General features: G+C 40.2%; 2 protein-coding genes across 5 annotated transcripts in view; one reads left to right on the forward strand and one right to left on the reverse strand.

Moving 5' to 3' along the window:
- The first annotated feature begins 674 nt into the window (after positions 1-674).
- entpd3 (ectonucleoside triphosphate diphosphohydrolase 3) lies at positions 675-14,145 on the forward strand. Of its 2 annotated transcripts, none has more exons than XM_069143230.1 (10): positions 675-1,084; positions 3,900-4,037; positions 4,431-4,548; positions 4,743-4,902; positions 7,174-7,333; positions 7,479-7,706; positions 8,310-8,573; positions 8,660-8,770; positions 10,445-10,582; positions 11,360-14,145. In XM_069143230.1, the coding sequence occupies exons 2-10, from the start codon at positions 3,921-3,923 to the stop codon at positions 11,546-11,548; spliced, it is 1,485 nt and encodes a 494-aa protein (XP_068999331.1). In that variant the 5' UTR covers positions 675-1,084; positions 3,900-3,920; the 3' UTR covers positions 11,549-14,145. The 2 variants fall into 2 exon arrangements, with proteins under 2 accessions (XP_068999331.1, XP_068999332.1); XM_069143231.1 differs by having other exon boundaries at positions 734-759.
- Positions 13,365-22,592, reverse strand: part of LOC138194470 (RNA-binding motif, single-stranded-interacting protein 3-like) — a 119,109-nt gene continuing 109,881 nt past the window's right edge. For 2 of the 3 annotated variants that reach the window (XM_069143232.1, XM_069143233.1), the window contains 4 exons: positions 18,296-18,409; positions 17,827-17,913; positions 17,293-17,417; positions 13,365-15,873 (listed from right to left, as the gene is read on the reverse strand). In XM_069143232.1, the coding sequence (XP_068999333.1) occupies positions 15,870-15,873; positions 17,293-17,417; positions 17,827-17,913; positions 18,296-18,409 (330 nt within the window). In that variant the 3' untranslated portion in view covers positions 13,365-15,869. Of the gene's footprint in view, positions 15,874-17,288; positions 17,418-17,826; positions 17,914-18,295; positions 18,410-22,592 lie in introns of those variants that run through there. The other variant, XM_069143235.1, reaches the window with a different exon arrangement.

Here is a 22,592-nt window from a genome sequence, read left to right on the forward strand (position 1 = left end):
ACACATCTCCATACACATTCAAAAACACTCAATAAAAGTGTGTGTTCAGCATTTACTGTCTGCCCTGAAAGCAAAACAAACAAATGTACAACAGCTTTGTCAGATGCGTGGGTGACTCATGATTTTCACACAAATGATTCACATGGTTCACTGTGAGAACTTTACATGAAAACAGGAGCTTGCAGGTATCAACACATCCTTGAATGTTGATACATGACTTGGTGATTTGCATTTCTTAGTCTCCATTTTCCTCCAAATCAGGCCTGTGGAGTAAGAGCTGACTTTGTGATAACCCAGGCAGCAGCCAGTCAGCCACTCTGCACTTTAGCTTATTGATTACATCAATTAAGTTGCCAACCCCACCCCCCCTCTCTTCTCACATTGTTTCAGTCATACCATTACTTGTATCTGGACTCATTAAACACAGGCGGTGAACAAAAAGCAGCTCTGCACAATCCACTGTGTCCAAAGGCTGGCTACTCTGTTGCACTGGTTAGTTGGGAGTGGTGAAAGTTTGTGTTCACGGCTCCTCCCTCTCACCCTATCAGTTGTGTTAGGGTACACCACTCATTTTCCTGTGGGCCAGTCACTCTTTAGATCTCTCCCATTCACAACACACTCCCTTGCTCTCTCTCTGTATCTCTGCTCCCTCCCTCCCTCCCTTTGCTGTTCCCCTGTTTCCTGCCCTGTTTCTTCATCCCTTCTTCAGAGTCATCTCACTCCCACTCCCAACACGGATCTGAAAACAAGGTCTTCAAGGTAAGAAACACACACACGCATCCTGTCTCATATGCATTTTTATTTTGCCTGCCAAAACAAGGAGTATTTACCGGATAACCACAAAAAACAACAAACTTAAGCTCATATGCTTAATTAACACAAGATGGTTTGTTTCATTGTGTTACAGTATTGTTTAATTCAGTCCGATCTGCTGGAGTGTATTCATGTGTTGTTGTTCTGACACATTTTCTTCCCTCCACACCTAAAATTCATGAGGACCAGTCCCTGCATGTGCAGGCGATAACGTGTGAAAATACTGTTTGTAGGAATTTGAACTCCCAGGTGTACTTGGCTGGCTGCAAAGGTACATACGGGTGATGTCAATATTTAAACTTAAACACTTGTTGATTGTACTGTCTGACCCACAATTTCATTGAAACAAAAGAGTTTTTGTTGTTGTTGTAGAGTGTTTTGTTTAACTGGTGCACAAAATGTAGAATAATGTGGGGTGGGGGAGTCGGCTAACAGAAAACAGAGCATATTGTTATTCGTCTGTGGTTTTGGACAAGTAAATCCAAATAAATGCTCACCAGTACACAGTGCGTTGTGAATTCAAAACTGCCCAATACGAGCTCCACATCCTGAGTCAGGTATTTTCATTCAGAGGCAAAATAATGTTCATATTCATGTAAAAGTATTGCTGCTTTAATTTTACTTTTACATCAGTAAAACTATTGATGTAAAAAGTAAGTCATTTGAAGTGTAGTAAATGTGTTATGCAGCAGGTTTATGTGTTACAAACAAGAAGACTGTAAGAAGGCTCATGCACTTAAAAGAACAGTGTTCAAAGTTACATTAAATAATTTACCATGCAAATAAAAATACTTTGTTCACTTGCTTTTGTTGAATCTCCAGTTTGTCAGTTTACTGCCTGCCAATTTGCAGTGCAAAGCAATTGATTTTTAATGTCAAGTTTACTGAAAAAACCCAAATAACTAACTAAGAAAATGGATGTCAAAACATATTAAAGAGAAATTACTGAAAAAATTAAAAAGACTTACATTCAAGGCTTTTGCTTTAGTCACACATTATCCACAAACCTAATTACAGTCCCTGAGAGTTGTTATGTGATTACTACTTTGTAAGCTTTAGCTATAGCAATGGCAAAAAAAATAGCAAAAAAAAGACACTTAAACTGAAATCATTTTCTCCATATACACATATCATAGCTCAAAAATATTTCCAAAGCTAACAGTCTCTCTGATTTGGTCACAGAAGTCAGAAGATAGTGAAGCATAGTGAAAATAATTATTACGCTTAAAGCCACTGACCTTGCTCACAAGGACAACACTGATATTATGGACAAGCCAGCCAACGAGTAATAACAGAGATCAAAGAGTTTGCGTTACAATGTGTTGTTAGATATTTTGTCTTCATATGAATGAAAAAGAACATTTCATTCCTCAACAGGAGCAAATGTTGTAATCACAACTTTTCCAACAGCATTGTGCTGCTTGTTTTCACAGACTTTGCTGTGGTAAGCTTTAATTACTGTAATTTAAAAGAATAGCAAATATTGTCACTGTGTGTGTTGTTACAGCCTGCCGATACAAGACGAGTCAGATATTTGATTTGCATAGCCACTCATTGTTTAACCTGAATGCACACTAAGCCATTGGGACAAAAATTGAGCTCCCTAGTGGAAGAGTCTGCTTTTTGAGGGTCAAGACTCAGGGTAAGGGTTAGGGAATGCATCATGTTGATAAAAATCCCCACGGAAATAGTGAACTGAGTGAGTGAGTGTGAGTGTGAGTGTGTGTGTGTGTGTGTGTGTGTGTGTGTGTGCGTGCGTGCGCGTGCCTTCACTGACAAAGAGCTGAGTTTCATGTTACACAGTGTCAAAGTTCGCTCGTGACCTGTAATTGCAGCCATATTGTGCTTCTGAATGACTTCATTAGAAATTAATGCGAGAGGCTGCAGAAACAGGAAAAGTTTCACATATGAGGAAAAAAAATGTTTTTCCCATACACATGTGTACTTTTTCCTTATGAAAGACTGTATTGTGGATCTGGAATGGAACTGTTTTCGGACACTGATTATACACAACTCAAACAACAGGTTACCTGGCGCCGCGCAAGTGGCAGCCTGCTGCAGCAGCTCTCCCCTGAGAGCCCCCCTGCTGTAGTGATGAAATTTCCCCTCGGGGATTAATAAAGTGTATAAAATCAAATAAAAAAAAAAAAAAAAAAATCAAAGCTGTTTCAGGCATGCAATGTTTATGAACAACATTCAAATTTGACTGAGAAGTTCTTTCTCAGATGTGAATACTTTACAGGGCCGGTAACTCCACACACACACACACACACACACACACACACACACACACACACACACACACACACACACACACACACACACACACACACACACACACACACACATGGAGGAAAGAGTAACACAGAACATCCATTGGGGTTTGTGCTATACTGGAATGTGGCAGCAAATGTATGTTGGATGTTGTAATTTAGCTCTATACCCGTTCACTGATCCTTCCATGATATGTGAGCAAGTTCTGCCAGTTAGCGTTGTGCCATGTATTGGAAGGACAAATAATACACCAATAATTGCCTAAACATGCAGGGATTCCATTGAAGCGCAGCAAAGACGCTCGTTGACTGTTATAGAAGTGCCAAGCTTTTCTTCTTGCTGTCTGGCAAGCCGTCAAAAGCTGTCGACCAGTCACGGTGGAAGTAACTGACACCTCCCAAGATTCTTTAATCACACCTCAAATCCTCACTTCACTTTCTTCAAAGAAACTTAAGCTGAGAGAAGCACGTTTTCTCCTTTAGAACAAATTACCATTAATGTTACTGCAAAAAATAATTTTCTTTACTGGATCAAAAGTAATCTTTTTAATTGAAGTAACTCATTACAAATCATTATCGATGACATAAGGTTATCATTTTAACTGCAAGAGCATCCCCAGCACCAAATTGTGATTCACTTTTTTCCTCCTCTTTGTGTCTATTAAACCTAGAGATATTGCTCAGTATATCAACATTTGTTCATAATTACTTTTCAAACCTCCCCAGATGTCGTCACTCTGGGAGCTAAGAAGCTTTTAGAGAGAGAAACAACCATATTTATTGTTGTTTAAAACCCCTTTTTCTTGAAAACAGGAAATTGTTTCCAAACAGGAAATGGGCTACAAGTGCCGCATAGCAGGAGTGCTGCTTCTCCTGTTGGCCAGCATCGCTGCCCTCATTGCTGTTGCTGTGATCCAGGACACCTGGAGCACTAAAGAGTACAGCTTAGAGGTGAACACATACATGCATGTACACAAAGGCCCACGGAGGTGCACATAAACATTTAGCCACTTATCATTTGGTAGAGCTTGTTCACAACAAGAAAGTACAAACACATGGCAGGTATTATCCAGATATCGGGATCAGGGAGACTTTTCCTCTCTCGGCTTGTTAACAGATGTTGGTCCTGTGAAACTATGTGTGGTCTGATGGGAAGATGGTGGGTGTTGCAGTTAAACACCATCTTTACACCAGCTTTTGTCAGGTTAGCATGATTCAGGGCATTTAGATATGTAAGCAGTCAAAGTGCAAACAGATAGATCAAATAAAACATTTTTTGGTTGTAACATGATTTCCCCCCCCCCCCCCCCCCCCCCCCCCCCCCCCGCGTCTTCTTTCTTTTAGTATGGCATCGTGATAGACTCCGGTTCATCTCGATCCAATGTGTACCTGTATGAATGGCCAGGGGAGAAGCAGAATGAAACCGGAGTGGTGACTGAGATAATGAACTGTAAAGTTGCTGGTGAGTTACTCTCTCAATGTTTTCTAGAATTAAGTGACATTTTTTTTTTTTAAAGACTCTAAAATTAAAAACTAGGAGTAGTGACCTGAATTACGTGATGCAGAGAAGAGAAAAAGCTCAAGCTTAATGAGCGCTTTAAAAAATATTAGCACTGTACTGAAGAATATGAATTTAGCTTGGCTTTGTGCCTGCAGGTATTCCTATCTCGGCAATGAAAGTGGACCCACAAAAAGATGCTGAAGCATGGGAAGGATTCAAAAACTGCATGGACAAAGTCATCCAAATGATTCCTGCTGAAAAACACAAAAGCACACCTCTCTTTCTGGGATCTACAGCTGGAATGAGACTGCTACGGTAAGAAAGCTTTGCCGTATTCTCTTACCATGTAAAATATATTGGTGAGCTAAAATGATAATGTGATCAGTAAATTTGTTGATTGACCAAAGAATAATGGCAACTATTTTTGATTTCCGAGGAATTGATTAAGTTCCTTTTCAGTAAAATGCAAAAAATAAGGGCCAGCTTCACAATTGTGAATTATTGCTAGTTTCCTGGTTTGAAAGTCAACTCAAGATTTGGGGATTTTTGACTACTGGTCAGACAAAACAGAGCAATTAGAATATATTAACCTGCATTAAGGAATAATGTTGTTATTCTACAGGTACAAATTAATGATTGGTGTTATTATTGATGTTGGCACACTGATGTCATGTCAATTTAGATGAGAAACCCAATAGGTGTACTACCTACCGCTCCTTGTGGGTACTGTAGTTTGAGAACCTGGAAAATATATAAGCATAATAACAAGAGTTCTTTTTGTGCAGTCTTTATATGGGACGACTGTATGTAAACACAACACTCATGTACAAGTCCTCCTCTTCCTCCACCTCCTCCTCCTCCTCCTCCTCCTCCACCTGCTCTCTGCAGCCTCCTCCACATGTAGTCGGGCTCGTTTATCCGGACCGGTACCGGTACATGTAACTGAGAGGGTCGCTGATTGTAACGTTACACCGGAGTACAAAAACAACAACCCTCATTAATGTGAGGACTAGATCTCCTCTGGTCCATGTTTACCATCACCCCGACATGTAAAATACAGAGTTACATATATTATAGTTCCTTATCGGAGCTAGATGGAGACGCATAAAACAATCCGCGGTTATCAGAGCATTTTCCTCTGAACTCTGCTACGAGCTCAATAGAAGCTACTTAGCACGTTAGCTCCCATTTCACCAAAATAAAGTTATTCTACACCGAGTAAAAGGAGAAGCGATGCGTCCGTGAACTCCGTCCGTCTCCGGTCCAAGTTGAAACTATCCACCGTGAAATGGTCCCTGCAGAGGCGGCTGTTGGTGTTAATCCTAAAGTCTCCTTTAGCGAGACTCTTCACGAAACCAATCCACCTCTTTTTCCTTCATCAGTAGGACATTTAAACAGCGATGCAGCGCTGCTTTGGAGGTTCTTACTTCCAGGAAAGATGAACTTACGGTTGGAGGGAGACGTCCTGTAGCAGCCAGCTGATGTACAACAACAATCTGACTAACAGGAGTAGAACTGAAGTCCAGTGGGAAGACATCTTATGCAAATGAGCTCCAGGCTTTTATAGCGTTTCACCGTGTGAGAGGAGGAGCCATGCAGAAGGTTATATAAACCGGCTGTGATCTGACGTAGATAGGTTGTTGTGACGTAGATAGGTTAGGTTTTAGCCCCGCCTAAAAAAAACCTGAGCTGAAGACGGGTTAGAAACTGTTTGACGGTCTAACTCCACATTTCAGTGCGACAAAGTTTTCAAACTTTGCACATGCTTTCAGCAACTCATTTCACACGTATATAATGTACTGAGAAACAAATCTTGGAATTTGCTTTCCAGCATCTTTAAGGCAGGCTGTAGTCAACAGGATAGCCGAATAGCCAGCTTATATTTGGAGCCTGGCAGTAAGTTTAGCAGTGAAAGCAACACATTGAAACTGCGCTCATGTTAAATATCATGACACGCTTTTCTTTTTTTTTTTTTCCCTCTACAACATTTTCAAATTATTACGGTTAAGTAGCTCACCGACCTTACATGTTCAACTCTGGCATCAGCACCGCTAATTATTAAATAACAGGGCCTGAAGAAATTTGCAAACGTAAATCCACGTGTAACACAGAAGTACGCTGAATCTAACCACTGAATAAGATGACGTTTGAATCCATGATATGATACACAGCAACATGTCAAACAGCAGTCTTACCAGCAGTCTTACCAGCAGCTCCGCAGTCCCGCCGATGAAGTGAGCGCTGGCACTTGAATGCTGACGCATGCGCACGTTGCAGTGCAGTGCTGATATCTGGAGGTACTGCTTTTTATTTTGTGTGTGGATTAAACAAACTAAGTGGTCAGCTTTGCGGTTTCCATTTAGCTAATCTTTTCTACCTTTGGACAGAGGGAGGTCTTCTGGCTGGCTCTTGCTTCATACTTACTGCACAGACCTGAGTCATATCAATCTTTTTAACCTAACTCTTTAAAACAAAGCAATTGAATATATTGCTGTAGAAAATAGTGATTCCACTTCTGACTTTCTGTTTGCAGCACAATTATAATCCTGTTCTTTTTTCTTTTTTTTTTTTCTGCTTTGCTATAAGTGAGGAAGATGTAGACAAGTCCAATGAAGTCTTGGCAAGTCTCAGAGAATACTTGAGTTCACTGCCGTTCCTCTTCCAAAATGCCTCTATAATTAGCGGCCAGGAAGAAGGGCTGTATGGGTGGGTCACTGTCAACTACCTAATGGAAAACTTCCTGGAGGTAAGACACTATCTCACCTGTCAAAGTGTACTTGTCGATTTAAAACATCTGCTTGAAAAAAAAAAAAAAAAAAAAAAAAAAAAAAAAAAAAAAGACCACTATATGTTTTATCATTATTTATTACCCTTTTCTATTATATTTGCAGAAAAACCTGTGGAACGCCTACGTACGCCCAGACGGAGCGAAGACTGTAGGTTCAATGGACCTCGGCGGAGCATCAACGCAGATTGCCTTTGCAGTCCAGGATGACCTCAAGGGGCCTGACTACTTGCACGTCAAACTGTATGGTTACTCTTACAATGTCTACACACACAGTTTCCTCTGCTATGGCAAAAATGAGGCTGAGAAGAAGGTTCTGGACAAAGTAATCCAGGTACACAAGTTTTCTTTTTGTTTCCTTTGCATGTGTGTACAGAAGAACATGTCACAGCTTGCTATGTGTTTCTGTGTTCCCATTTAAGTATGCACAGAAGTGGGAATGTCTGCCTTTTTGCATGTATGTGCAAACCGAACTCCATTCATGCCCAATTAAGAATTGATTGGTGAAGGCTGCTGCTGCTAAAGGGGCAATATTAGACCAGTCAAGGATGCATTATGTCATTAATAATATTGATCGAACCATGAAAGTCGTCAAGCTAGTTTGCGAGAAATGCATTATTTCCAGTATCTCAGCATCATTTTTCAAGCTAAAAGTAATTATTGAGAGGAAGTATGCTTCGCTGTCAGAATATACATTTGCTGTAGAGTCCTGGTATGAAAAGTTCAAGTGAAAGTTTATATTAAAATATGATGGGTCTGTAAATGCACAAGTGTGGGAATACTGTCCAAACTCTTCCCTCTTATCTCATCTTCCCATGTCTCTCTTCTGTTGCTTACTTTTTAAAATTTTTTTAAAATTTTTTTAATTTAGACTTTTTGTTTCCTTCTCATCATCTATTCCTTTTCGTGACATTTTTTCCACCTTTTAATGTTTCAGGAATCATCTGACCCAACCAACATCATAAACCCCTGCTACCCTGAAGGTTATAATCTTACCTTGAAGGCCTCATCCATTTATGACACGGAGTGCACAACAAAACCCATAAACTACGACCCAGGTCAATCCTTCTACTTGGCTGGAACCGGCGATTCAGATAGCTGTGAGAGAATAGTGAAGTCCATATTTGATTTCAAGAATTGTTCGTCCTCACAGTGCTCCTTCAACGCGGTCGAGCAGCCACCAGTCACTGGAGATTTTATGGTAACTCGCAGTGCAAATATAACACATGCAAGCAACCAGAGGAAGATGCAAAGTTACGTACTGTCTCTTTCTACTGTCCCTGCCAGGCATATGCTGGATTCTTTTACATTGCAAGGGCTCTGCTGATCAATGGCACATCGGATTTGTATCAATTCAACGCCTCAGTTAGGAATTTCTGCCACACAAATTGGACATTGGTAAGTTTTTTAAACTGATATTCAGCTATAGTACAAACCGCTATCACACCAAAGCGTGTTTTACACCTGTCAGTCCACTATAACATACTATGTCAGTGTCATGTTATTGTCTCACCTAGGTGTAAACCATGTGATTAGGTTTAGATAACAAAACCACATGGTTAGAGTTGGGCACCAAACTACTTGGTCAGGGTTTGGAAAAGATTTCTCCACAGAAATCCATGTTGCTTTATGCAGAGTACAGCCCTGGTCTCCTTGGTGAAAGTCCTGCGTGACTGTACAATTAGACATCTCAATGCACGCAGTTCCATTAGCACACTGACATGTTAGTACAGTTACTTGTGTAGTGTGTCAATTTTGACAGGCAGGTGCGTGGCATGTTAAATCAAACATTGCTATTCTGCATTAATAGGAAATGAGTGTAACATTTGAATGCATCATCCCCCACTTATCTAATTTGGCAGAAGATGCATTGTAAATTATCTGACTTTGCTCATTTTGCTAAAAACTAAACGTGGTTTTGTGCCGTTTCTTTCACACATAAAAAAAACCAACATACTGAGAGCTTCTATCTAACAACAATTTACGAGCGTGAATCAAGAAGTTCTGGTCTTCTTCACGCGCAGCACCTTGATGTGCACTGAGCATGAGGAAGCTATAATCTTTGTGTGTAAGTATTCCAAGTTTTATTGCTTAATCAAAATCAGCACCCGAGATACACATGTTTTTGTGTGCACGTCAATTTCTCCATGACCATGAACAGAAGTGCACAATAAATATTGTGTCAATGGAGACCCCTGAAAGGCTTCTGAAAAGCCTATGGCAATGAGCTCGGCAAGGTGTTTTGAGTGACATTCACATGTAAAGAGAGCCAGAACGTCACAGTCCAAAACCAAAAGAGGCTCAACAGGTTATGAGCTCAACCAGGTGGGGTTTCTATGATATTTGCGGGGTTGTGCACAATGACTTTGTCCCCCAGAGTCAGACTGTCAATACAGAGATGTACTGTGACGTTTTGAGGCGTCTGAGGGAAAACATTCGGTGGAGACAGGTTGAACTGTGGAGCAAAGGCACTCTCCAACTCCAACTTTCTTACACAAAGACGATTGTAAATCTCCAAAACTCCTACTCATCAGATTTGATTTTCTGCCACTTCTTTCAGTTTCCCCAAAATTTGATGAAAGATGTGAGCCGAGCTCTCTGCTCGAGTTTTAATTATATGAAGAAACTGCCATGCGCACGGATCAGCACTCACAAACATGTGTGTAACTCAGGAACTGATGTTAATCAAGCGGCAAAATTCGTAACGCTCACTGAGGACGGTTATAGCTTCCTCCTGCTCTGTGAACGTCAAGTTTCTGCGCACTGTTCACGCACAACAGGAGCAGTCTTTGCACTTTTTGATCCACTTTTGTAGTGGTACTTGGTGAAAAATAAACCCTTGTGTTGGTGTGTACAAACTGCATTGGTATAGTGATATGAGTCCTGGATAGACGAAGTTGTACATTATCGAATCTTAATTGTAAACTGGAGTCAGTCTTGCTCAAACAATGCCTTGTCTCGTGCGGCCTTGCAACGCTGATATTTTGTTAATAGCATTCAGTTTAATTCCTTTGTGCCGTTGTTCTTCCTAATGACAGGCTAAACTCTGATCTTTGTTTCTTTTTCTTTCAGCTGAAAGAACAAAAGACATGGATCAATGACAAATTCCTCAGGACTTACTGTTATGCAGCTCACTATGTCTTCACTTTGCTGGCAGATGGATACAAGTTTGACGAAGACACCTGGAAAAACATTAATTTCGAAAAAGAGGTTGGTTGAACAACAACATGTTCATTTTAATTGTCTTGAAGAAAATACCACCACAGCTTAATGTTCTTTTAAACAACTGTGAAGCCCGTGCTTTGCAACAAAATAATGTGTATTTGAGGGAGAATATGACATATATAGTAGTTTAATCAGTGTGGCTGATCAGTTACATCTACTCCCACACACAGGCATTTAATAGCCAATATCATAAATAAGTGTGAATGAGGCCACCACCCACTGTCACCAAAAATGGATGGCTGACATACTAATTATCTGCATTCAAAAGGTTACAGCCAGAATGAAAGGCATTCAGTGTATCTTTTCACAATGGAGGTCCCTCAACTGAAGGGGATTCCTCGTCTGTCACACTCAGTGTATCACACACGAGTCATAAAGAAAGATAGTTCTTAAAAAGTCGCACATTACAACACTTTTAGAAGCAAGACAAGACAAGACTGTTCCTCAGCAGCTGGCAACGTTCCTTATTTCCAACAAGATAATTTGTGTGCCATTTAGAGCTTTCAGGGTGTCTGGCAGTCTGGCGGTTGGTAGGTCCTTACAGAGGGAGTAACAAAACAGACATGTTTTTTTTTTTAGAAGGATGTTGTTATGACTCATCTTGGCCCTAGAGATGCAATTGTGTAACTTCATGACAGGACTGTTTGATAGTTTCAACGACTGTAGACACGCAAATGGGTGTAGTGGTGTACCGACAGCATGAGCTACTGATAAATAATCTTTGTACATCTTGTAAATGTTCTCCTTTTTTCTTCTCTTCAGGTAAAGGACACCAGCATAGGCTGGAGTTTGGGCTACATGCTGAGTATGTCCGATATGATCCCGTCTGAAGTGAAAAGAATCCCCCCCATGTCAAACCTCGTCTTTGCCGGCCTTATCTTTCTATTTTCAGCACTAACCATTGTAACTGTTGTTTTAGTTTTTATTGTCCTCATTCGCACCTGCTTTTGAGAGTCTAAGTTACAAAGGGAATCATCTGCCACTGAAAGCCTTGGAGGCAGCTGGGACTGGAGTGGCTGGAGAGTGCTACAATCGCATGCACCAAGACATTTCTATTGAAAGTTACTAATGAATTTTTTTTTTTTTTCAACTTCAGCCATTAACTGCTATCAATTTCAAACACTTAAGGGCCTCAAATGAGTCTTTGAGTTCCTTTCAGATGTTAGACGCTAAAATGCAGTTCTAAAAAGTATTAAAAACAGTCATTTTGTACCTCAGGGAAGCTTACAAAGATGTATGGAATGATTTTTTTTTTCTTGCATTGGGTGATTGTAGTCAACAAGAAGGTGACAGTGGTCATCTGAATGGCACACAAATGACGGAAGAGCACCCACAAAATGTCCATGTGCTTGGTCTTGCTGCACATTCTTGCTACAGATTCTACTGTATATGTGCATTCACACGAGTCCTCACATGGACCCCTAGGCAGGAGCTACTATTTACTCACTCCCTGATTGTGTTTTTCTGTGTTATTCATGTCATTGCACTGAATGCATTTACTTTACTTTACTACAAACATGGTAGCATTTTGCCACAGCTTTAAGGTAGTGTTTTATATTGTGTATGAACTATGTGCACAACAATACTCTACATTTATTGAATGAAAACCTCCCCAATAAAGAACACATTGAATGTACAATGTGCCATTGTTTTACCATGGTCTTACAAACTAACGTGAAGTCATAAAGTTTTCCACAGTCTACTTACAAAAAGATAAACTATGGTGCCAGTAACCAAGTGAGCACTGAAAATTATTTAGTGATGCATCAGTTGCAAGTATTGTTTCTTTCAGGTAGATACATCATACTTATACTGTATACTTGTGTTTTTCTATTACTGGGAAGGTTTTCATTCTGAACAGAGTAGTGTTATGCATGAACAATACTGGATTTTTGCTGATATTCGACATACCGATACTTTTGAACTGCTTTGGCCGATTGCCGATACCGATGTTTGCACAACCTGGCTAGTCGACACTGACACTACTCACATAACCAGTTTTCAGAGTCATATATACACTGTATTCTTTGTATTATAAGAAATATGTCTCATTGTGTCATTCAATGTCTTTTTTTGTGTATTGACTTCATTTTGTCAGTTTTGTCTCTTTTATTGTCCTTGTAAAGTTAGATATAATTCCATTATTTTAAAAAAAAGTTGAAGGAATTAGGAGGGAAACATTCCAGTATACTTTCACAAGAGAGTGAGTTGTTCCAGGGGGATTTCCAACATTATTTTTGACCAACAGCATGAATAAAAACTGTGTTCTTACGTTCTCTATACATCATACTTTGACTAGCATTCAGTAATATTGTTGTCACTGCACTGAATAAAATTATGCATGATTCTAATTTGATGGACTGACTGCTTTGTTCCTGCTTCGATAACAGTTACAGTATCTCTCTATTCAGCATTTAAATACATGTATCTACTAATGGCATCTTTTGTGGCTGTTGCTTCATAACCTCCCTTATTCATGGGTTTCCCAAACTCAGCATGCTATTTAATTTGATACTAAACACAAAAATCGCAAGTGGCTCCTTCCTCAAGTGTATTTTACTAAGGTACAACCATGTTTGTGTAAATCTAAAAACTTCTGTTGTATATGTGGCAACTGGCCAACTTTAAACTCCCTGGTGACTTGAAAGATTGTACACAAGTGCACATAAACACATGCAGCTCTTTCCATATTAACTCTCCACTCATACAGAATACAACAGCACCCTCTACTGGCAATGCATTGTACCTGCAGAATATATACGACGAGTACTGTTTGAAATATTTTTTTATTGAAAGTTTTGTCTAAAAAGAGAACAAAAACAAAACAACAAACAAAAAGACACATTTTTAAACTACAGCAATAACCACTGGTTCTACAGACACTCTCAAAATCACAATTTGAAAGACATGGGAGGCATGTGACCAAGCAAATAAAAAAATAGCATCATCAAAGTTATTTCTGTTGCATCTTCTTTTACACACCTGTACAAAAAAAGATCTCATAAATATTACTTTTGTTCTCGCTTTCTCTACTCTCTCGCTCTTCCTTTCTCTCTCTCTCTCTCTCTCTCTCTCTCTCTCTCTCTCTCTTTCTCTCGCTCTTCCTTTCTCTCTTTCTCTCTCTTTCTCTCTCTCTCTTTCTCTCCTTTCAATAATTTATTTTCCACTAGAGGTTTGTATCTGCTTGATTTTGGTTGAACCATGTTTTTTCTATGTCCATCTGTTCCGGCATCTCCTTTAGCTTCCTCTCATTGGTGGGCGGGTCTTCGAGGGTGTGACCTCAGAACCAGTGACAGCCAGTTAAATTTCTTTTGGGATTTTTGCTCTCAGCTGATGCATTAGTATTCAGCACAAAATAATGCAAATTCCTATTTATTTATTCTTTAAAAGGTCAATTACTGTCATTCTGGAGGTGCACCTCTTCCTCAGACACCCAACACAAGACAACCTCGATCCCCCATACTGAAAAGTGTTTAGCAGCTCACACATCATAATTAATTCTTAAAAAAAAAAAGGCAGCATAAAAAAAATCTCCTTGTCATTTTAGGAGAATACACATAAGCTGAAATGATTTTGATCAACAGAAATGCCCTTTTCCTCTAACATATTTAGTGGCTTGTGTTTGGCAAGACAACGACATAAAACAGTTTGTTGGACTGAGACTGTGTTCAGAGTGTAGTAATTAAATGTGTTTGCCTTTTGGTAAGCAGTCATCATGAATTCTCAGTGTCGGCGTTTAGGATGTAAGGTCGGTCAGTGCAGCCCGAGGAGGATGCAGGGGGTTGTAAGATTAAAAAAGTGACACACTGATGTCAGTTTTTTTTTTTTTTTTTTTTTTTTATCTCTCGGAAGATGTTACAGTGCCACTTTAGATCATAATCACGTTTGATTACATGACAAACGAAACATCTCATCTGGTTGAGGCAATTGTGTTAAAGACCTACTGCGTGTTCTCATACACCGATAAAATCATCTTACACAACAAAGGCATGAAAAGCAAGAAAAACATTTTTTTTTTTGTTTCAAAGGTGAAAGAACTAATCAAGAAAAAGCAACATAAGGAAGATCTCTTCACTACCTAGTTTCTTCATCTTTGGTATAAAATATGCCACCTGTAGGCTGCGTTTGTTCAACAGTTAAGAAAGACTCGAGAAACTGTCAACCGTTTTACTAAAACTATTGCTTTTTGCACATTTAAAAATCCTAGCGTGTTTTTCTGCTTTTTGTCCAAGTCAGAAATGTTCCTTTTTTTTTTCTTCTTCTTGTTGCGGTGAGACAAGCAAAGCAGGCAAAGCAAAGATCTTAAAAAAAAAAAAAAAAAAAAAAAAGACTGCAATTAAAATCCAAAACAACATGAAAATACAAATGTGGTGGAGAAACAGAACTTTTACCACATGATTAAACCAAACTGCATTTTCCAGGAAGCAGTGGATTGACCCTTCCGACAAGCCACGTTAAATTGGTTTTTTTTTCTAACCAACCAACATCAGCTGCACTGCAACACATAATTTAAAATCATCTTCATACAAATACAACCTTTTTTTTTTTTATCCTGTACAGATAGCTTTGTAGATTTCATCTCTGAGGTTCTCAGAAACCTCTCAACTCATTCAACCACTCAGTCTTTTTTTTTTTTTTTTTTTGAATAATTCAACACTATGGGAACTTTTTTCCCAAAGTTTGAGAAAATTAAGGCAATAAAGATTTACGAAAACATTGATATTCTAGAAAACTACTCAAATAATAAAAATAATGAAAATAATGTAGCTTAATATCAAAGGAAGACAGCCTGTTTTTTTTCTAGACTTTGCTTCCTTTTTTAATTTTTTTTTTATAAAAAAAAGTCTGAAAATCTACCTGCACATTCAAATGTTCTTTTTTTTTTTCTGTACAGCTTGTTGGTTGAGTTTAGATTTCAGTCTATGTCTTCTCTTTTTCCTTTGGAGGCAAAGTCCAGTCTCAAGGTGAAAAATGATAAACTCAAAGTTGCAGACTGTGATTGATTTCATTGTCCTCTCGTTCAGCAAACCATCATTTGTTTTTTCTTCGGTCTCTTTCTTGGTTCAACCAGGTAAGAAAGATAATTGATTTTTTTTTTCTTCATTTTGTCTTTTATTTGGTGCCTGTGCACAGTGGAAGCATTCTCCCCTCAGTGTTGTCCATGCCACCTCTGTTTTTTTTGTGTGTCCTGTTTCATTTTGATTCTCTCTGTCTCCAGAGCCTTAGTGCAGTCCTTCTAAAGGCAATGCAGCGATGATTCCTGCCGATCTCGTTATCTAAAGGAGACAGAAAAGAACAAAAGGGCGACTGAGGAAACCGTGGACAATGTTAGTCTTATTCTTTGTGCAACAGCTATGTGCAAAGGAAACCACCAGCAGGTTATCTAGGAGGCAGAAAAACAAGACAAACAGCAGGAGAACGAGGAAAACAGGGAGGGGGTGTTTTACAAGCAACGATAGACTTGATGCTGTGACCAAAACAGCAAAGTGTGGCATAGCATTTTGTCTGAACACTAGTCCTCCACCGCTAATTCTGTACACGCATGCTAGTCAACAATAATTATAATGCATGGAAATGTCAACCTTGAAGAAGACAGTTTCATGCATTCTTCCAAAAATCAAACATGACGTTTCTTTCTCTCGGCCTGTCCAGATTCTTTACCATAAAAATATGCGAAATCCCACACCTTTGATGAGAAGATTGACAGTGAATGTAAATGCAAGAAACAAAAGCAAGTATCTACAAAGGAATCTATGAAAGAGCAGAGACAAAGTGTGTCGTTTAAACTAAACATTAAGGGAGCCCTGCCAAATGGGGAAGCTGTGGCTCGGATGGTAGAGCGGGTTGGTCCTCTCATCATAAGGTTGGCAATTTGATCCCTCGTTCCTCCTGTCCACATGCCGAAATGTCCCGTGGCAAAACACTGGACCTCAAGGCGAGCACCTTGCATGGCAGCTTTGCAGCCATTGATGTGTGAATGGCAGAATGGGAGGCAAACTAAAAAAAGCACTTTTGAGACTGCGAAGGTGATAAAGTGCTATATAAGTGCAGACCATTTACCACTTTAATGGGCTCATAATGTATGTAATCCAATTGCGATAACAACATGCAATATATGTATAGGGTACACATTCCCTGCTTTTCACTAAAAACACCATAGCTTTGAAATATATTAACTTGATTTGACTAACTCAGACTACTTAAGCCTCACATCAGATTAACTTTGCCCCCATCACTTAAATTGGAAATGCATGAAGAAGGAATCTCCCATAATGGCCAGTATGAACAGTGGGAATTGTTCAGGCAAGTAGAACCTCTTACAATGTCCTTATAGGCGCCTGACTAATGTTTGGAGACAGACTTGATCAATTGTCAACTTCTCCTTTGAAAATAATTTCAGCTATTAGAAAAAACATAATTTTAAAATGAAAAACCATGTTGTGTTTTATAACTGTTGTTTATGTGTAATATTTAGAGGCTATCTAAGTTTGCACAAAGTTTTCCCATAATGTGCTGCTTACTGTCAGAATCCCACTTTTGATAGAATGATTTTGTGAATGTATAACAGTGGAACAAAACCTGCTTAAAAGCTGACAGTGGAGTTGAGGACTAATGCTGTGCAGCAGTAATATAATATATCTGCAGCAGCTGTACAGGATGTGAAAAAAATTGAGACTTCTACTCATTACACTCACTTAGTCTGCTGGTAAGAGTAGGCTGTGGCATGATCTCCTGTGTTCTCCACTGATAGAGACTGCTGCCCACTGGGGTCCTGCGTGGGGGGGACAGCTGTCTGTGGAGATGGGTCTGTCACCACGCCCTGAACAGAAACACAGTCACAGGAAGAGCGTCACATATGAAACCTTTTATTGTTAGAGGGTTGTAATTTTAAGCTCACAGCCTCAGACAAGTGAGGAAAACTAAGGACACTTTGATTCCACACAGCACTGAAATTCAGAAGATCCAAACAGTTTAGCAAAAACAACAAATCTCTTTGCATTGTTTAAAAGATGCACATTTTTTAGAAAGAACCATAATTCTTTCGAGGTTTACACCGTACCTCAAGGTTTAGAATTCTCCATATTCTACTCAAATTTGTTAGACACACAATATGATATTCGTTTTGTGTCTTCACAACAGTATCACAGCTTTCCACCCACTGTAGTAAATGATCAAACCCTTGATAAGCTGCAGACTGAGGTCAGTATACAACTTGTTTCTGTCCTTACGTCCACTGTGAGGGCAGAGGCAGGCACTGCAGTGTACTGGGGAATGTAGGTTCCTTGCATAGGAGCAGCCGCTGCAGCAGGCATGTACTGCAAGACAGAAGGAGGGGCGAAGACAGTAATGTAATATAGACACAAGCAATATGTCCTTCAGAATACTTGGAGGAGGAGTATGCTGTCACCATTCCACCAAACTATTTTTACAACACTAGTTTACTATCCGGAAAGAACATTTTAAAAGTACTGAAATAAGAAGACACGTTGCGTTTGACATTTAACACCACATTACATGATTTAACTCTATCCCAAGATCATTGTACATTTCAGAGTGCAAACCTTTGCCATTTGGCTTTTACTCTGAGGTCACAGAAATCTCTACTGGCTGATAATGTTACGTACGTTGTATATTACAACTCAAAAGATTAGCAAAAGCAGAGCGAGATGAGCCAGAGAGGCTAAAGAGGAAACTCACATTTGTGGGGCCCAGAGAGAGGTGGTTCATCTGCTGGGTGAGAGGAGCCATAACACCGGAGGGGTGAAGAGACAAACTGGGCTCGATGGCCGCGGCCGGGGTGATCACAGCACCCTGACAAAGGAGGGAAGGACACATGACTAGCCAGGTTATAGCTACTAAAATCATAATGTCAATCACAGGGAGGTAGCGTGTTAAAGGATGACTGAGGAGGAAAGATTGAAGTGGAAGAAACATGGAGATGAAAAGATGAAGCAGCTGAGTAAAATAGGCAATGGCTGAAAGCTCTAACCAAACCTGAGCAGAGGGAGGAGTAGAGAGGAGGAATCTAAAGGGGACGGAGTCATATTCACTTTCCTGCTGAGTCTTGAATGAGAAAATTGATATCACTCATATGTCCGACTGTCATAAAAGAAGCTACCACAAGCTTCACCTGAGATAAAGGCTGGAAGCAGCTCACTAAAAACAGCAAGATTTCCTATGTTTAAGGTAAGCAAAAACCTGTCAACACATACCTTATCAACTAATATGTCATAGCTTACTTGCTTACGTCATACATAAGCTAATGTATAAGAAAGTTACTAAATAAATTAGATATAACATATTTAAGAGGTGCTATCAGCAGATTTATTTTGCTTTTGTACAGAGACAGAGTGATATCAGTCTTTTGGTAAGACAGAAAGTAAGCACATTAACAAAATGTTTAACTACACTTGCTTCAGAACACCCTGCAGAACTCTGAGCAGTATGTCTGTTTAACACAAGGCCCTGGTCATCATCAGGCTAATACAGCACACCATAGCATCGTGCCATATGATGCCTCTCAGCGGCAGGGACAGGTACAGATGCAGAGATGTACAGAACAAAACCTGCACCAGAGCGCAGTGACCTGAGACTGGGGCAAAGGTTCACACCTGTCAGCATGACAGTGATCCGTAGCATAAAGCCAAGACAAGTCTCTCACTGTCCCTGAGTGGCTCGGCCAAATCCCAGACTTTAACCCCGCAGTACATCTGTGGAGAGACCTGACGGTGGCGGTTCACAGAAGCTTCCTGTCCAATCTGAGGGAATGTGAGAGGATCTGCCAGGAAGAATGGGATAAACTGGCCAAATCCAGGAGTGAGAAGCTCCTGGAGACTTACCCAAGAGGGCTTGGAGTTGTAATTGCTGCCAAAGGGTCTTCTACAAAGCACTGAATTAAGGACCTGAATATTTCTGTAATGGAAAGATTTCAGCTTTTTTCTATTTAATCAATTTGCAAACATTTCAAAAAACATGTTTTTCCTTTTTTGCTGTGGGTTAATGAGGGGGAGATTGATGAGCAAAAATGATGTGAATTTTATAAATTTACGATACAGTCCTCAGTATAATAAAGTGTGCAAAAACGAAAGGGTTTTGAACACTTTTGGATAAACTGTATTCCATAAATCAGTTAAAAAACAGCATTTAAAACAAAGAGGAACATAACATGAATAATCACAGCAAAATATGTCCGTGATCACTACAATGTGTAAAAGAATTATGCTTTTCAAGCTGCACAAGTCAGTGAGAAATTTGCAGCTAGAAAAAATAGTTTAGACTTCCAACTCAGTTAAATTAGATGACTACAAAAGGTTTCACTTTGTACACGGCAATGCAACCAGTCAGCCGGGTTCCCAGGCAGGCCTGACAGAACATGCTTGTGAATGGAGCAGAGAGGCTTTTACTGTAAATCTCTTCAGTGTGAAGGGCTTTGATGCAGCCTAACACCTTGACACGCTGAGCTCTATACTTTTCCAGTACAGCTCTGCTACAGCCTCAACAGCTCTGTAAAGATTTAATAGGAGACTCCTCACGTTGTGTGCTGAGACGCCTGCCAACATTCCCGCAGTGGTAAACACTGTTCATTTGTGATAGCTGTTTAACTACACTTCCCATGTGCACAGACAGCATCAGTGGATATGTGCCAGTGTTGCTCTGGAGAGCAGTCAGCACCTCTGCGGCTGAATGTTGAGACAGGATGTTAGAAGAACACAGGTATTAGGTTTTGGTAGTTTAGGCGCAGACCAAGCTGTGTGGCAGTCTGGAGGGTTTCATAGAGAGGCTCGCAACAACACAAACAAGTAATGAAAGTTTGAGCTACTTGAAGTGATTCTTTTGACCGTTTATTCAGTCTGTCGGAGTTCTTCACAGCTGAGAAGCTGTAAGTTAAGATCCTTATGTCGGCAAGCTTCACAGACACACACACACAGGCGCGCGTGCACACACTGTACAAACGGAAATAGTCAGAACTGTTAACAGTGGTGCAGTACTCCTCCTCCTGACTGAGATCTCTTTAGAAAACAGCGGCATGGTTATTGAAAATGTTCTGCTTACACCGTAAGCTTACACCTGAATGAGAGATACTCTACCTCTACATGCACAACACACACACACACACACACACACACACACACACACACACACACACACACACACACACACACACACACACACACACACACACACACACAATATACACACACAGAAGCATCCACACACGACAGATCTACCCAACTGCACAAAGCTTTGGCTCAGGTACGTACATTTACAAGCCAGAATGAGGCTACTACCCAAGCTTTTCATCCATCTCAATAATATGTTTTCTCTTTTAATGAATTCTCATCCTCCCGTGCTCTTTCTCACATCATCCACTCTCACAGCATGTTTCCGCACAGAGAGAAAGAAGCAAAAAAGAACAAGGAAACCCACAATGACTAATTGTCTGCTCTGATTTATAGCTGTAAAAGTGTTAGACTTGCTGTCTCTGCATGTATCTACATGCGAGCACTATGCATGTTGTACGGCATTAGACACTTTCCTGGGGTAAGCAGTACATGAGTACAAAAGACAGAAAGTTATCTGTTCCCTGAGGACAGGAGAAAAAAAATAAAAAAAATAATCTGTTTCAACTTTAAACTCGCTCCATCTCTCATTCACTTGTCTCCCTCTTCCTCTCCTCCCTGTCTTCCACTGTCATTTTTCCATTAGAGAAGTGAAGCTGACTAGCTGAGTGCTGCACTCACTGTGCAGCATCAAATACACAGTATTAGTGATAATGACACCCGTTTATTGGGAAAACCACTAACTGCTGCCTCTCTGACGGGAGCTCTCTGTGTGCAAGCTTACCAAAGAATGTGAACTGGCCTTATTTGTTCTCTCATAGGGTGGTGTGCTCTGAAGTGCACATGTTTGCTGTATTCAACAAATAGATTTTCCATACTGAAGCCACACCCACGTTCTCAGGGCCAGCTTTAGGTTTTTTTTTTTACACACAAAAGCACGGAGGATTTTTACAGGACGACAAAAAGCACAAGTACTGCTTGGTTGCAATCTCTAAACATGCACCCACAGGCGTACATCGGTGACAGTTCGGCATGCACAGGATGTCAGCATTAAGAAAAAAAGAAAGAAAAAAACCTGAGCATTGTGCACTATTTTCAGATATGTGCGCTTTCTTCCGACACATTCTTCACCTCCTTTGTCTCCTCAAATGGGTTTAATATGGCAATTTAACTCAGGAAGATCTGAAATCCCAATTCTTCAGCTGTCTTATTGCAGCCCTCCCCAATAAGCCGCCTTCTTTGTCTTTTTCTTGCTGTGGCTCGGGTAATGCATTCATTTCCTGTAGGGGGATTTGTGAGTAATTATGCACAAAGACATCCTCTCACTAATTAAGATGTAAAGACAGGGAGTTCAAGTAATCTGGGCATTCCACCAAAGCTTGGAAACACACAGTCCTGAAGGCACTCCACTGTGTGTATAGGTGTGTTTAATGTGTGTGTGTAGCTCAATTAATCTGAGAGAGTGCGTGCTTACGCTGGTGTCTGTGTGTAAATATGGTTGTGTGAGTCAATGTGCATGTGCACCTTTATTCCTGAGCCATGAAAACAGCACATAGCACTGGTTTTAGTTCTAATTTTAATAAGTCCTTCATTTCTTTAGTGACTGGGTGTGTATAAGTGTTTGTCAGTGATGCACAAAGCAACCTTCCAAGTCTGTTGCTGCGAGCATGTAAAAATCTCGATGAACTGTTGACCAAGTGATTAGCAGAGGCGTGCGCATCAACCTAAATTTGTCAATGAGCGCATGCCGTTGATCAAAGTTAGCAGTCAGTGACTGCAGTACAGCAGCGAGGAAGCTTCTGCTACCATAGGAACAGAATTGAGCTGCTGTGTCTTTCTCAGTCTCCCTCCCTGATGCAGCTTTAATTTGCCAAGCTCTTCTGTATCCAGGAAATACAATGACTAGCCTTCGCCTTTGTTGTCTAACAGGGATT

The sequence above is a fragment of the Embiotoca jacksoni genome, unplaced genomic scaffold (assembly GCF_022577435.1).
Source record: "Embiotoca jacksoni isolate LCO1_2020_lvr unplaced genomic scaffold, fEmbJac1.0.p SCAF_11, whole genome shotgun sequence".
NCBI lineage: Eukaryota > Metazoa > Chordata > Actinopteri > Embiotocidae > Embiotoca > Embiotoca jacksoni.

Coding starts and splice junctions, on each gene's coding strand:
- entpd3 (XM_069143230.1), top strand. CDS start 3,921: ATGGGCTACAAGTGCCGCATAGCAGGAGTGCTGCTTCTCCTGTTGGCC. Junction 4,903..7,173: donor GCTGGAATGAGACTGCTACG/GTAAGAAAGCTT, acceptor CTTTGCTATAAG/TGAGGAAGATGTAGACAAGT. Junction 10,583..11,359: donor ACATTAATTTCGAAAAAGAG/GTTGGTTGAACA, acceptor TCTTCTCTTCAG/GTAAAGGACACCAGCATAGG.